The sequence below is a fragment of the Triplophysa dalaica genome, chromosome 6 (assembly GCF_015846415.1).
Source record: "Triplophysa dalaica isolate WHDGS20190420 chromosome 6, ASM1584641v1, whole genome shotgun sequence".
Lineage (NCBI taxonomy): Eukaryota > Metazoa > Chordata > Actinopteri > Cypriniformes > Nemacheilidae > Triplophysa > Triplophysa dalaica.
The window spans coordinates 470,001-484,554 of record NC_079547.1 but is presented as its reverse complement, the minus strand read 5'-3'; the positions used below and the strand labels follow the sequence as shown (position 1 = coordinate 484,554).

The window sequence follows — 14,554 nt, the reverse complement described above, 5'->3', positions numbered from 1 at the left end:
ACACTGCACAACAGCACTAATATTAAAAGAAAAACACACTTCAGAATCACAGTGGTCAACAGGTGTACACAGATGTGATGGATATTTCAAATAAACCAATTTATTTATTAATATATATGACAAAACAAACAGATACAACACATTTTTAGTAAGGAACCAGGAAAGGATCATGTTTTATTATCGATATTTACGCTGCTCTTGTTCAACTGTGTGCGTGACTTCACTGAACAAAACTACAGTGATTAACTGACCTCAGATCAGCTGTCACATCTCCAGATTTAAGATAATTATGAGCTTAAATTTATGTGCAGAATATGTGTGAAAAGAACTGAACCGTGTGTTGACAGAAGGGAAGTGAAACTAGATTCAGCTTCAGTGTGAATGCCAAACGTAATCAAGATCATCAAACTGAAACCAAAACAAAACTCTATGATTTTATAACTGCAACCAAAACAATTGAGAAAAATGTGTTCATTACAGAACCCCGATCAGTTTAGATGATCCTTATATTAATATTCTCTCTCCACAGCAACACAAGAAGATTCAATTAATCCATAGAAGAATTCTAAAAGCTTTCCACATTGCATGATGAATTATTGAACATTATACAGATTTGTAACCTGACAGTAAAAATCTCATTATTACTGGATTAGTTCTCTCTGAAAGCAGATCTTTCCATGACTGTTGCTGGTTTTACAAGACTTAAAGGTACAGTTTGTAGAAATCACCGCTAGAGGGCGCACAATCGAAACAACAACAACAATGGCGTTACTTGATGACGCTGCGTAGAATGATGGGATATGTTGTCTTCAACATAAAATAAATCATTTTAGCGGAAGAGGTAAAGTAAAAAAGTTTTATAAATGTTGCGTTTGATGAAATCATTTTATTTCATTATAATGAATTAAACCCGAGTAATGTAAGGTTTCTACTAAATTGTCAGTAATAGATGTTACAGTAATTGTCCGATTCGATGCTGAGATAACACTGTGCAGTTTTAAATGTTCATCATTTGCAATAATGCTAGATGGACCGACGGTACAAACTACTTCCGCATCTGTCTACGACAGTGTCAAGCAGTTGCTACGTCAGTAAAGATGGTAACAAAGGGTAACGTGGATATGACTTCATTGACAGGCGACTAAACTGCCCGGTCCACTGTTTATAATTTTAGATTTTCTCAGGATTTTAAAGCAGTTGAAAACATTTGAGATATTGTAAGAACTCAGCTGAAAAAATATATACCTTTGGACTAGTGGTTTTTGGATATTTTACTGCAAAATTCTTACAAACTGCACCTTTAAGTATCTTCAACTTAAAAAGAAACAAATTTATAAAAAATTTGGATTTGTTCATTAGTTTTTTCCAAAATACAAATTACAAGAAAAGCTCAACAATATGCATAAAGTGAATGGAAAAAATGTAGTTGTGCAAACTACAGTTAAAATTAAGTAAACCTAACAAACATTTCTAGTGCAATGAACTTAATATTATCATTACACATGCTGTGAGGAATACTCATAAGCCCTTGCACCTGAAAACTTTAGAATAGATTCTAATAAGATGAATAACGACATGTATGGTATCACCATTCAGGTGATTCGTGATTCCTTTGGTAAGTACTCTTTATAGACCCTCTGCTCAACCCAACTCATTGCTTCTTACCACAATAAGGAAGACAGACATCAGAAATGCAGTATGTTGTGTACTTCTGTGGAGAATCATTCAATGTCTGACATCAAATCAGTCTTCAATTGTCTAATACTATTTGTTATAATAATATACTTCACTATGCTATATGAACATTAAGGTAAATTAATTAAATATTTTAGTACAGCCTACATGAGCACTGTTAATAGATTGAACTCGTGCTATTTCATTTTTTAGGTAAAGAAGGTCAAGTGAACTAAACGCAACAAAGATGTTCTTGTTATTTTGACTTAAAATCTCTTTAAATTGAATTTACTTAAAAACTATGATGCAAAAATGGTGCACTAATATTTGAAGCAAAGTCAACACATCAATTAGTTTAATTAAACTAAAAACAGTCATTCTTGACTTAACAAAAGCTTTCAATAAGGGTGTGACCTCTTCTCTATTCCTATTCTCTGATCTGATTTCCTTGATTTGTAAATTGCACGTTTAGTTTGTCCAAACAGAAAATGAATCCGCTACCATTTAACCCTCTGTTTTTGGTTTTTTCCAAACCACAGAATAAAAACATCCTTTATAAACGTTACCCCACTATTCCCACAAACAACTCAAAAAACTGAACATCATTTGAAGTCTTTAACACTCTAAAAAAGCAAAGAAAAATTGTTTCTCTAACACATCAAAAGACATTATCTTCAATACTTGGATCATACAGCCCCATGTAATATTCTTCATTGTAAATCACCAGATCTTTTTGTCAATGGTGGTTTATATGGCATCCTCCATACTGGTTTCTCTTCTTCTTTTGAGACAAGTTTATCTCTCCGAACCGTATCTACTCTCAGATTCAATTTATCTTTGTTCAGAGTTTTAATAAAACATGTATTACCTCATATAGATCTAAATTGTCCAAGCCATTAAGATCCAATAAAGGACCCGACATATCCTTCAAATTTGGTGTAATCCTCAATTTTGGAAAAGGTTCTCCTAAATCAAATACAATTCTTTCACTCTTAAAACTCATTAAATCCAGCTCTTCGACCGCATCTAAAATTAGTTTTGATATCTCTCTCTATACCAGATACCCAGGACCAGACAAAAGTTTCTGAATGAACTGTGGACGAAAAGTTGCGAGTCTGTTTGGCAAATGTACCAGTCCGTGTTCTCCCAAAGTACACTTTGAGGAACCCAGTGTAGATTGTCCCAAAATTTACTCAAATTGTCTGTAATTGTGGCAATAAACCAGCAGGTGGATCAATACTAGATAGTCTAATACTGAACCAGATTATTAACAATCAACACTCTTCCTCTAAAAGACAACTGGGACTGAATCCATTTCCATTTCTTCAACTGTCCTTCCTTTTTATAGTAGAATCCCAAAGAAATACTCCTAAATATTAAAATCCTTCCCTATTCCAATTCAAACCCCCAGGTAACTTTGGTAATCCACCCTCCCAATTCCCGAAAGAGAGAGAGAGAGAGTTATTTAAGAGAGTGACTCTATTCTATGAATGACCCACATCACATCCAGCACTCACAATGCAACGCAACACTGTACATTTTCCCAAAATACACAACTGTTTAAGTAATATTCACTCCGATCACTGCATCTACCCACTGTCTATACACACTGCCGGTGGAAGTGTAACACACAGACAATAATCACACTTCTATCATTTTACTAATATAATATTATTATTCCAGAAGCACTTCTTATAGATATGGTCTCTACAGATAACACTTCCTGTCATGAATGTAACACTGATCAATATTCATCATGTACTGCATAGAAAGATCATCAAGCACATGACACTGAACGCTTTACAGAACCTCGTAAACCTCTTTGTTGTGAAAGAAGCTTCTTAAGACTATAAAGAGGTAAGCTTTGTGTTCTCAATGTTTTAGACTGCATAGAAACACTGTTCTATGACATCACTGAGTATAAACTTTAGTATGACAACAGAGTGTCTGTGATTCAGATGTGAGACGTGATAGAGATCCAGAAATCTTTCTTCGGTTCTGAGACACGTTCTGTCTGAACCTCATAGAATATTAATGAAGCCATAAGTCAAATCATCCGCCTGATCCTGGACACAGAGGCCGGCACACTTCTCTTAACACAAATCCTTTATTAGAACAGCCCTGTGTGTCCAACGTGAAAGAGAAACATCTCAATAAACACACACACACCTTTAAACCAGCAAAGACCTGAAGAATGACAGTGTGTGTGTGAGGTCGCAGGAGTGAGTTATTACATTTATTGATCCAGAGTTCACAGGAAAAGAATTGGGCTTCAAAACCCACAACAGCATCAAGCACCAATCCAGAAGACACTCCACATCAGCAGACGTTTGATTTAAATCACCTCCCAACCATTACATTCATTACAACAAACAACATCATAATATCACACATACCAATTCACACAAACTCTCCAGATGCGGATGTGTACTTTATTTATGCTAGTCAATGCAAAAACAGCTTTGTGTGCATTTGTGAGGAGGCAAATATTAAAAAGAAATCATCCAGTTTTAATCCGACAACTCACGGCGAGCACTGGCGCTTCATCTCAAGAGTTCAGTTCCTTTAGATTTCACCCATCAGATCATAAGAGCTCAAAACAGAACAGATCTGATGTGACTGTAGAACACACACACATGAGAACTGTTAAAGACCTTTAAAATAACAAGTGTGAACTGTTCCATAATCCACAGATAATCCCATAAACATGTCATGGAAACTGAGATTTACTGTTTGATTTGTGTTTAACAGTTAAAAACTCACAGATATGTCATTTATACAGTCAAGTTTAGACTTTTATTATAACTTTATACTGCAAACCTGTCATTCAAATTAATGTCATTTGCTCAAAATGTTTTTCATGAATTATAGACATTTTAAACTCTCTCGTGATTCAATGAGCTCGTTCACAGACAACACACGGGAGCGAGCGGCCGTTTCATCAAGTGGCGTGCTATTAATAAAACTAGAAACAAAACACTAAAATATCCGCATTATGCCGAATGTAAATGAATCGTTTGGAAATCTCAGAATAAAATAATAGATGAAAAATTTACAGTTGATGAATGGTTTGATGTTTTTAGCGCGTGATGAAAATGATGATAACAAATGTAGAAAAATGTGATGAATTTGATGGGCGCACTCGGTGTTTCTGAGGAAAACACATCACAGCTGATGCTTAAACTCCCTCAAAAAATCATCCTCTAATATCTCAACATCACTGAATCTCAATCACATGATCTGACGATTTTAGAATCGATTATTTCATTATTATCTAGAATTTATGTCTTACAATTCATAAACTGTAACAATGAGAGGAGAGTCCATTTAAAATAAATAATGAACTATATTTAGATTAGATTCGACTTCTGTGCGCCACGACGCACGAGCCTTTATTCTGTGTGCGTGTGCGTGTTCAGATGAGTGTAAAAGTTTGAATGATCATGTGCACAACTCACCGTGCTTTCTGTCATTAAACATGAACGAGCGGAGAGATGCGCGTGCAGGTCTCGTGAGCCTCCGTCCCGCCTCAGACGATGAAGAAATGTGTTTTATTTCTCTCCTGTGTGTTAATCAATGCACATAAACTCAGAGAAGATCTGTGGAAACTCTTCCTCGAGAATCCACATGAGAAACTCAATCTGTCCGCGCGTGTCTCACACATGTGTGTGTCTGTGGGAATGTCTTCAGTCTGCAGGTGAGCGGGATTCTGGAAAGATGCTCGAGGACGCGCGCGGATTCCTCAGATGCGCGCGCACTTTCTCCTACAGCTACAAACCTTCACAGACATCGCGGCGTGTTTCGCGTGGGTTCTGGTGGCTGTTGCATCACCTGAGCGCGCGTGCGAGGCATCGCCTCAGGTGAGCGCACGCGGGAACGCGCACCCGTGAAGACGAAGAAGAGCCGCGAGCGCACAGACGTAAGTTGTTGAGCTCGATATTTTGGCAACACCTCTGGTGCGCAACAGCACGTCCTCTTGTAATCACCGCTTGTGCCCTAAATGAACAGTTCACACACATAAAAACATACATTTTAAAAAACACATGAAAGCATGTAGTACACTTTAGTATTTACTTCAGTAAACTGTATGTGCTTTGGTGTTTTTGAAGCATCCCACAGTAAATATCATAAAAGCTGTATTTACTACAGTTTATCAAATCAATCACTATAGTTAAGTAGCCTACATTACTATTTGTAGTATTGACTATGCTTCACTAGTGGCTTTAAAACATTTGAAATATTAAGTCCCCAGTCTTACATAAAGTGCTTTTTCAATACTTTTGTTCAGATCTTTGTCTCTTGAAGGACTTTGATCTGTTCTTGACTGTATCTTTATGTGAGACACACAGTGATGGAGCAGAATTTGATCTAAACAACACAATCAAAGCAGACAGTTGGGTGAACTTTACCTCGGACGCTTCTTTAACGGTTCTTCACCCTAAGCAGTCAGCACACTACACAGTGTGTGTCTCGTGGCTTCTTCAGGCTTCTGACACTAAATACACACAATCAATTATTACAATCACTCAAAGTAAACACTTATGACATTCTAGTTACAGAGATATTGTATTTCCTCGGATTACCCACAGAAGAACACGATTAGATGTGTTCAGTCATATGAGAGAGCGAGACACTGATGTCAATGTCATTCATCACTGTGTGTGTGTGTGTGTGTTTGTGTGTGTCTCTCAACAATAAAAAACAGCAGCGCTTTTAACATCATTCCTGCTAAAACAAGAACATCAATCCATACAGCTCATCCCTACTGGGGTCTCAGTGATGCTGGAGTCCAGTCCATCACAGGACATTACACACACACACCTACAGGCGATTAAGAATCACCAATTCATGTAAAGAAATACCTCACACACACATAAATGTCACATCTGTAAGAGTCATAAGACTAGCTAAAACAAATTTAAAAGGCACGTCATTATAGAATAGTTAGCTGCTTTAAAAACACATAAATGTGACGTCCAACCCATTATTTGTGTTGAACTATTTATCAATATTTCCCAGAGAGATTCTGACTGCAGTAAACAGAATGAGTCGGAACATTAAGTGTGTTGAATTGTGTTATTGATCCGTCAACACTCACATAAATGAGGACAGATTTACAAACCACATTATTGTGTTATATGTGACACAAAACTATGAAGCACACAATCAGACAAACTCTCGTTACCAGAGATATATATTCACATTTAAAAAGAGCTAATGATCCCTTCTGTTACCTAACAGTTTCATTAAAACACTTTTCAAACGCTGTTTTATTATGGAGATTATATATTTTTAAAGTTTAATGTTTGGCCATTTGCCTCTTTAGTGCAGAATGAGAGTGAGGACAGGAAGTGAAGTAGGTGAGAGAGGGGGTGGGATCGGAAAGGACCACAGTGCCTTACGTCAGAGCACTAACCACACAGCTCCAACATCATGAAGTTAATATTATATGATTTCTAGAGCAACACTTTTATAAATCTATTTAATCGCTACTTAAATAAAATGTATCTGAAATCAGAGGTAGATTGATAAATGTCACGAGGTGAAGTGTTTTTGCTTTCATCACAGTGAGTGAATCCTGCGCGAGTTTAAATGATCTCTGTCGCCCTCTAGTGTCTCACAGTACACACGTCACAGAAACACCAGACAACACACAGAGCCGGAAAACTTCAGGTGGAGCCGCTTCACTCACTTCAATGTTTACGATTCACAAGTTTAGCGTTTTAGGAAGAGACTGTTACAAACTCGACAGTCAGCAAGTCATTTGTGACCCTGGAGAACAAAACCCGTTTTATGGGTCAATTTTTTGAAATTGATATTTTTACATAATCTGAAAGCTGAATAAATAAGATTTCTATTGATGTATGAGTTGTTAAAATATGACAATATGATACAACCGTTTAAAACTCAGGAATCAGGAAGGAGTGCAAAACATTCCAAATATTAAGATAATGGCCTTTGAAGTTGTTAATCAGAGGCGCTGTAGCAGGCCATCCCTTTACAAAAATAAAGTTTTTATATATTTAAGGTAGGAAATGTACAAATTATCTTCATGGAACAAGATCTTTACTAAATATCCTAATGATTTTGGGCATAAAAGAAAAATCTTTAATATTGACCCATATAATGTATTTTTGTCTTTTACTAAAAATTTTCCTGTGCTCCTTAAGACTGTTTTTGTGATCCAGGGTCACATATTATTGTAACACAGTCACACAGCATCACAGACATGTTTCTGTAAATGTAGTGACCAAGCCTTTTAATATTTAACTCATTTCTTGAAGTTCAAAACATATGAACTATAATCACATTAAACAATCACAAAATAATGACCAGCTATTGCTACAAATATAAACACCAACAAGTAAATGTGTACAGGTTTTACACATCAGTACATGAGTGACTGACATGTATGGAGTGACTGACACACACACACACACACACATCTGGTTTATTATCTCTGTGGGGACAGTCCATAGGCGTAATGATTTTTATACTGTACAAACTATATATTTTATCCCCTAACCCAGTGGTTCTCAAATGGGGGTACGCGTACACCCAAAAAGAAATGAATTAATACATTTATATATAATATAATGTGTGACTCTCATTTCACTGTATTCCATTCCATTCCATTTTCTACCGCTTATCCGAACTACCTCGGGTCACGGGGAGCCTGTGCCTATCTCAGGAGTCATCGGGCATCAAGGCAGGATACACCCTGGATGGAGTGCCAACCCATCGCAGGGCACACACACTCACTCATTCACTCACACCCTACGGACAATTTTTTCCAGAGATCATTTCACTGTATTTTAAACTAAAATGTTGTTGTCTGGTCAAGCGGTCCCTTTCTTGAAAAAATCATAAAAAGGGTACTTAAGCAAAAAAGGTTTGAGAAGCACTGCCCTAACCCTTTAAAAGTTTTTGCATTTTTCCATTTTTTTTAAATATGGTTCTGTGCGATTATTGTAATAAGCTTTTGTGCCCACGAGGACATCAATTTTGGTCCCCAGAGTGACACGAGTCCCTATGAGTTGGTGTGTATTCAAAGTTCAAAACGACAGTAAATGAGTATGATATAATATAAAGGTTCTATGATACTTGAACAAAAGTTTTAAAGCTTAGGTCTATTGTAAAATGAGTTTAAACATTGACATTATAGAGTAACACACTTATCTCTGTGGACATAAGTTCTGTTCCTTAAATGCACAGGAAGTGTGTGTATGTGTGTGTGTGTGTGTGTGTGTTTGTGTGTCAGTCACAGTTTAAACAACAGCTGGACGGGTGAGAACTCAAGGGGAGGGTATAATTTCTTATTTCTGTTTCCTCTTTTTCCATTAATGCATGAGAGATTTGTACATAATGTAACATGAGTTTGGCTTGAGGTCTTCAGCCAGGCGTTATGAAATAAGCTGAAAGCTTGTGTAAGAAAACTCGCACTGGGAACTGTAAGTACAACCGTCTTTATATATCAGAATATTCTTCAAACATCGCTGCATGAATCTGAAGAATGTTGTGCTCATGTAGTGAACTAAAGCCTTTTGAGTTTAGAGATGAGTCGGATGTAAGTCTTGTGGTTTCAGTTAAAAACAGGATTAGTCATCACAAAGTGTATATATAAACGGTATAGTATATATAGGGGCTGTTCAATGGAAGGTTGCCAAGGTGACAAGTTACGTTACCCCATTTAATTGTCAATATGGTTTAAACCATGTCAATAAATGCACCTGTGTGTTACAGTAACAGATTTGTTTGAGTCATGATAAGGTTTGTGTCTATAAAACACATCTACACTGAGAAATCTTCACTGAGCTGTGACCACAGCCCCTGTGTTTAAAACATTCGACATGAAGCTTTCGAACGAGATCAAACAGAAACACAACCAGCGGGGCAGAAACGGCTCTGAGCGGAAACAGATGCTGATGCTTCATGAACACACACATGACAGAATTAAACATTCGAACAGCTCAAACATTCACTGTGTTTGTTGTGTTGTTCACATGTCAGAGCTGTAGTTTGAGTTTCTGTGTTGTCTTGCGGTTTCTGGTATTTCCACATCAAAATCGAGACTTTTTCCTCTCTTCTTCTTATGTGAAGCATTCGTCGCTGCATGAAATCTCACTGGCAAAGTTTGTCTTTTCACCATTCAATTAATATCTGATGAATATAATAAAGTCTTGCCATTGCTTTCACTCAGACAGACCTTCATCACATGGTTTGTGATGGTTCAGTATTGATGTGTCATGACTTTAAAGCAAATGATTGTGTTCATTCACTGTGTTTCTCAGTTGAGTCTCAGAGTTTTGATCATGGAGGCGACAGCCAAATATGACTTCAGTGCTTCAGCGGAGGATGAGCTGAGCTTCAGGAAAGGAGATAACATCAAGGTCTCTGACCTGCATAGCACATACATGTTACACTGACATACAACTGGTGTAAAACACTTGAAAAAAAACACTTTATTCATTTAAAGGTCCAGTGTGTAGTGTTTTTGAGGATCTATTGACGGAAATGCAATATATAGAGAACCATGTGTTCAGAGGTTTATAAAGACCACACATGATAAAAGGTCATGTTTTTATGATCTTAGAATGAGTTATTTCTATCTACACACACCCCTTACATGGAATTCATCATGTTGTTTCAGTAGCCCGAAACAGACACGCTGTTCCACTTAACGCGTTTCGTAAATACATGATCTTTTTTTATTATTATTTAGTATTCATTTATTTGTGTAAAAAAAGTCTGTATGAATACATTTGAAGACTGTATACTTACTGCATGCATTGAGTCATTTAAGAGTTTCTTGCCAATCTATTCCTCTGTTTAGACCCCGGCATTGTTTCTGTTAATAAAATTAAAATTAAAAATGACACATCGCTGCAAATAAATATGTTATCTCATTCAGGAAAGAAGCGAAAAAATGATAACATAATAGTGCTTGGAAAAGGAGGGGTGGAGAGAGCCGGTAGTTCAAATTGCGACTTCACTTCTAGATGCCGCTAAATTTCACTGACTGGTCCTTTAAAAGTTACAATTATGTTTTGTCTGGTGATACTGTGAAGCTGTTGAAGGAGGTGTTGAAGTGTTTTTGTATTCATCTTCAGGTTTTAGCTACCAATGACAACTGGTTCCGAGCAGAAATAAGCGGCATGGAAGGATTTGTGCCGCAGAATTACATCATCACACACTTCCCCAGGTAACTCGGGTTTCAGAGGTCAGAGGTCATGCATGTATCTGGAGTGTGTTGAGGATGCTGTAGATTCTTTATGTGATGACGCCATCTGTCTTCAGCTGGTTTCAGGAGAACATCAGCCGGCAAGCCTCACAGGAGAAACTGATGTCTCAGCCAATCGGATCCTTCCTCATCCGCGGCTCACAGAGTTCACCAGGAGACTTCTCTATTTCAGTCAGGTACAGGTTTACATTTGCAGAAGACATCTTCCAGTTTGAATTATAAGCAGTTTTCCTTTACACGGTCAAACACTGGTGTTTTGATCTCTGATGATTGTAAATTGTGCGTTTTTGACTTTCTCACTGTTTGTTTGTGTTTGTGGCTCTCAGACATGAAAATGATGTTCAGCACTTTAAGGTGATGAGAAGCAGAAGCGGGCAGTACTATCTCTGGGACGAGAAGTTCAGTTCTCTCAACCAAATGGTGGAGTTTTACACCAACAACTCCATTTCCAAACAGAGTCGAGTGTTTCTGCTGACAGAACAGCGGGTGAGTCGCCCTGAACCCAGAAGATCAGACAGACCAAAACCACTTAGGAACGGTCCAGAAACCACACAGAACACCCTAGCAACCGTTAGAAACAAATCAATATGTTATAATAGTTGAAAGGGTCTGCTTAATAGTGGAAGGTGTGAGCCAGATCTTTTTCGTTAATGCTTTTAAAGCTAGTTAACATCTCTCTGTCTCTCTATCTCCCTCTCTCTATCTCTCTCTGTGTGTGTCAGAGTCCATCGGACGTTCCACGCAGAAATCCTGTACAACCATCGGCCTTGTCTCAGGTAGAGCTTCATTCATTCATGTGTTGGTCTGATCTCATGACTCAAATGAAGTTTAATTGAAGTTTGTTTTTTTATTGCAATAGGGGAGACCCAACACTTGCAGGGCACCAGCTCTGCCCCGCCCCCCTGAGCCTCAACCACTTCCACAGGTACAACACTCACACACACACTTAATATCATATATATTATATTTTACGTTTTGAATTACAAGAACATGGGCATGTCCTCATAATGTAGGGGGCGTGGCCAAACACATGAACACACTGCATTGTAAGGACTGTGCCTCCTTATAATATAGGTCAAAGCAGTGCACACAAACACACACACAGTTGTTATGCAGGTGATGTCTTTGATTGTGTGAGAAGCTGATAAAGTGACCAGAGATGTTTTCATGTGTGTTTGCGTCTGCAGTCGTCTGGGACGTCAGTTCGAGCCATGTTTGACTTCACTGCAGAAGATCAAGATGAGCTGAACTTTCGCACTGGAGATCTTATTGAGGTTCTAGATCAGTCGGATCGTTTCTGGTGGAAGGGTCGTCTTCGTGGAAGAACCGGACTCTTTCCTGTCAACTACACAAATCCTCTTTAAAACTCATCACAGATGACGCAAACATCTGAGGATAGACAAACACACAATAGATTAATATTGTTTTATATTAAACTTCAGTATAATACAGAGAGAGGAGTTCAGTTGAACAGCTGAGCACTCACACATCTTAAGTCATTAATCTGCATAAAATGTTCTAAAACATGATTTAAAGTGTTTTTATTTAATAAATGCCACAGTGATAACTAAAGCTGAGAGTCAAGAGTCTTCATTAATGTTCCTAGTTTTGATGTGGACAAGTTATAAAGTTCATATTATTTATATTAACGGTCAAATAATCATGAAATAGAAAACAAATGAAGAAAAAGCTTCACTTTTCTGGGCAGAAGTAAAAGAATGTGATGTTGTCTTGTTTCGTACAATTGCACAAGATTAATTCTGTTTATATAACAAAGATTATATGATCACCAAACTAAATTCAGTTGATCGAGGTAACTGTCAGTTCTATCTGTCAAAGCATCCACGAAACATCCCTAATCACACGTAAAACTTTAACTCTCACGTTCACGCAAGTGTCGTGATAAAACAATGCTGTTTGTATTTCCTTAACTGGGAGAAAGATCAAATGTGATTGTCATTCATTCAGAAACGAACTTTTCTCTGGAACAGGATCAGTTGACCACACCCACCGCCCGCGCGCGCGCCCGAGCGCACAGGTGAGCTGTACTGAGTTCAGGTAAGAGTTTCAGGGCATGCAGACAGACAGGAGTTATGGCGGAGTCTCAGCTCGTGTGTATGGAGGACGGGCTCATGCCCGCCGAGGTGCCCGAATCCAACCCGCAGTTCTACTACAAAGAGGCGCATCGGGCGGCGCTCGAGGAGCTGCTGAGACACGGCGACGGAGCCTTTAAAACCCTCCTGAAGAAAGAGAATAGCACAGACTTCCTGTCAGCGCGAGAACTCAAGAACATCACTAACACCTTCGTCAAATGCGATGTCGTGGATGAAGAAGAGAAGGCGCAGAATGAAACGGTGAAAAAGGAGAATGAAGGCAAACAGCGGGACTCGGAGTCTCTGCGCTCCACCTACTGGCCGCAGATGTCTGACACGGAGGTGCCCGCGCTGGACCTCGGGTGGCCCTCATCCGGGCTCTTTAAAGGCGTGACCCAGGTCACCGTACACACACACCCGCCGAAAGGGAACGGGCCGCACATCAAAGAGGTCGTCCGGAAATTAATCCAGAAATCCTATAAGGTCAGACGATCACTTCCCCTAAACATTCCCCTTATAGAAACCATTTACTCCAGAATGTACTGAATACTGCATTACCATTTACATTTATGACGCTTTTATCCAAAGTGCCTTACTGTGCAATATCCTATACATTTATACGTAGGTATGTGCAATCCCCTGGGATCTGACGTAATGCTCTTATCACTGAGCTACAGGAAAACCACAGTTTACTATAGTTAATCCTACACAATACTGTAGTGGATCTTTCATGGGATTGATGGACCTGAAACCATGGTAACCATAGAGTCAGATGGGTGTGTAGTCAGCACAGCAGTCAGTGGTCTGATTAATATCAGACATCATTGAATGGTCAGTTCAGACTTGATCTGCTGCCTCAGAATGACTGTAGATAAAGACAGACGGACGTCATGGGTGTTGAATGGATTCTTAAGAATCAGATTCAGACATTCAGCTGTTCTGCAAACATTCAACATCATAACTCAACACACTCATCTGTTCTTATCTGTGAGAGAACGTTGATAACACATATTGTATATAAATCAGCTTCAGACTTTAGCAGGTGAGATCTGGTAGGAAAGCAACATTCCACATGAGAGTGAAAGTGTAGAAAGAGCCACACCTCTGTCATGTGAGGTGAATTCCTGTCACTCCACCAGATGACTTCTATAGAAAACTGTTGGAAAAGCTGTCATAACATCACTGAACTCATTTAACTTCCTGCAGGAAAAAAATCATTATTCATGTTAATATGATGGGTAAAATAAATAATATTTGCAGCATTTCCTGTCATTTATGCAGATAAAATGCATTGCATTGTTATACACTACAATAGATAACAATAATCAAAGTCGGCCTGAAAATATTCAAACGGTCATAAACAGGCTTCATTTCATCCAAGATATAGAAATTCACATTTTATTGACATTAATAGAATAAATGCTAAATATGAAAATATTCCGTACAGTGAGAAGAAACAGCCAGTAACTATCACAGGAAATGATGTCATCAGTATGTTTTAGTATTAAATGTGTAAACCTTTTTTGTTTTAGAGAAGACTCTCAAA

At 38.2% G+C, this 14,554-nt stretch overlaps 2 protein-coding genes and 1 pseudogene across 2 annotated transcripts in view; 2 read left to right on the top strand and 1 right to left on the bottom strand.

Moving 5' to 3' along the window:
- Nucleotides 1–5,587, bottom strand: part of LOC130424218 (voltage-dependent T-type calcium channel subunit alpha-1I-like) — a 92,295-nt pseudogene extending 86,708 nt beyond the window's left edge.
- A 3,350-nt stretch (nt 5,588–8,937) lies between these two features.
- Nucleotides 8,938–12,487, top strand: grap2b (GRB2 related adaptor protein 2b). Its single transcript, XM_056750470.1, has 8 exons — nt 8,938–9,125; nt 9,966–10,064; nt 10,785–10,876; nt 10,972–11,091; nt 11,242–11,401; nt 11,638–11,691; nt 11,775–11,840; nt 12,103–12,487. Exons 2-8 carry the CDS (start codon nt 9,987–9,989, stop codon nt 12,277–12,279), a joined length of 747 nt encoding a protein of 248 aa, XP_056606448.1. The 5' UTR covers nt 8,938–9,125; nt 9,966–9,986; the 3' UTR covers nt 12,280–12,487.
- Nucleotides 12,488–12,903: 416 nt separating this feature from the next.
- Nucleotides 12,904–14,554, top strand: part of fam83fb (family with sequence similarity 83 member Fb) — a 9,384-nt gene continuing 7,733 nt past the window's right edge. The window contains exon 1 of the mRNA XM_056750934.1: nt 12,904–13,491. Within this exon, the coding sequence (XP_056606912.1) occupies nt 13,009–13,491 (483 nt within the window). The 5' untranslated portion in view covers nt 12,904–13,008. The remainder of the gene's footprint in view (nt 13,492–14,554) is intronic.

What these genes read in the sequence shown, in the direction of transcription:
- grap2b (XM_056750470.1), top strand. Translation starts at nt 9,987, where the DNA reads ATGGAGGCGACAGCCAAATATGACTTCAGTGCTTCAGCGGAGGATGAG. An exon ending in TTCTGCTGACAGAACAGCGG is followed by an intron (nt 11,402 to 11,637) that starts GTGAGTCGCCCT and finishes TGTGTGTGTCAG; the next exon opens with AGTCCATCGGACGTTCCACG. An exon ending in AGCCTCAACCACTTCCACAG is followed by an intron (nt 11,841 to 12,102) that starts GTACAACACTCA and finishes TTGCGTCTGCAG; the next exon opens with TCGTCTGGGACGTCAGTTCG.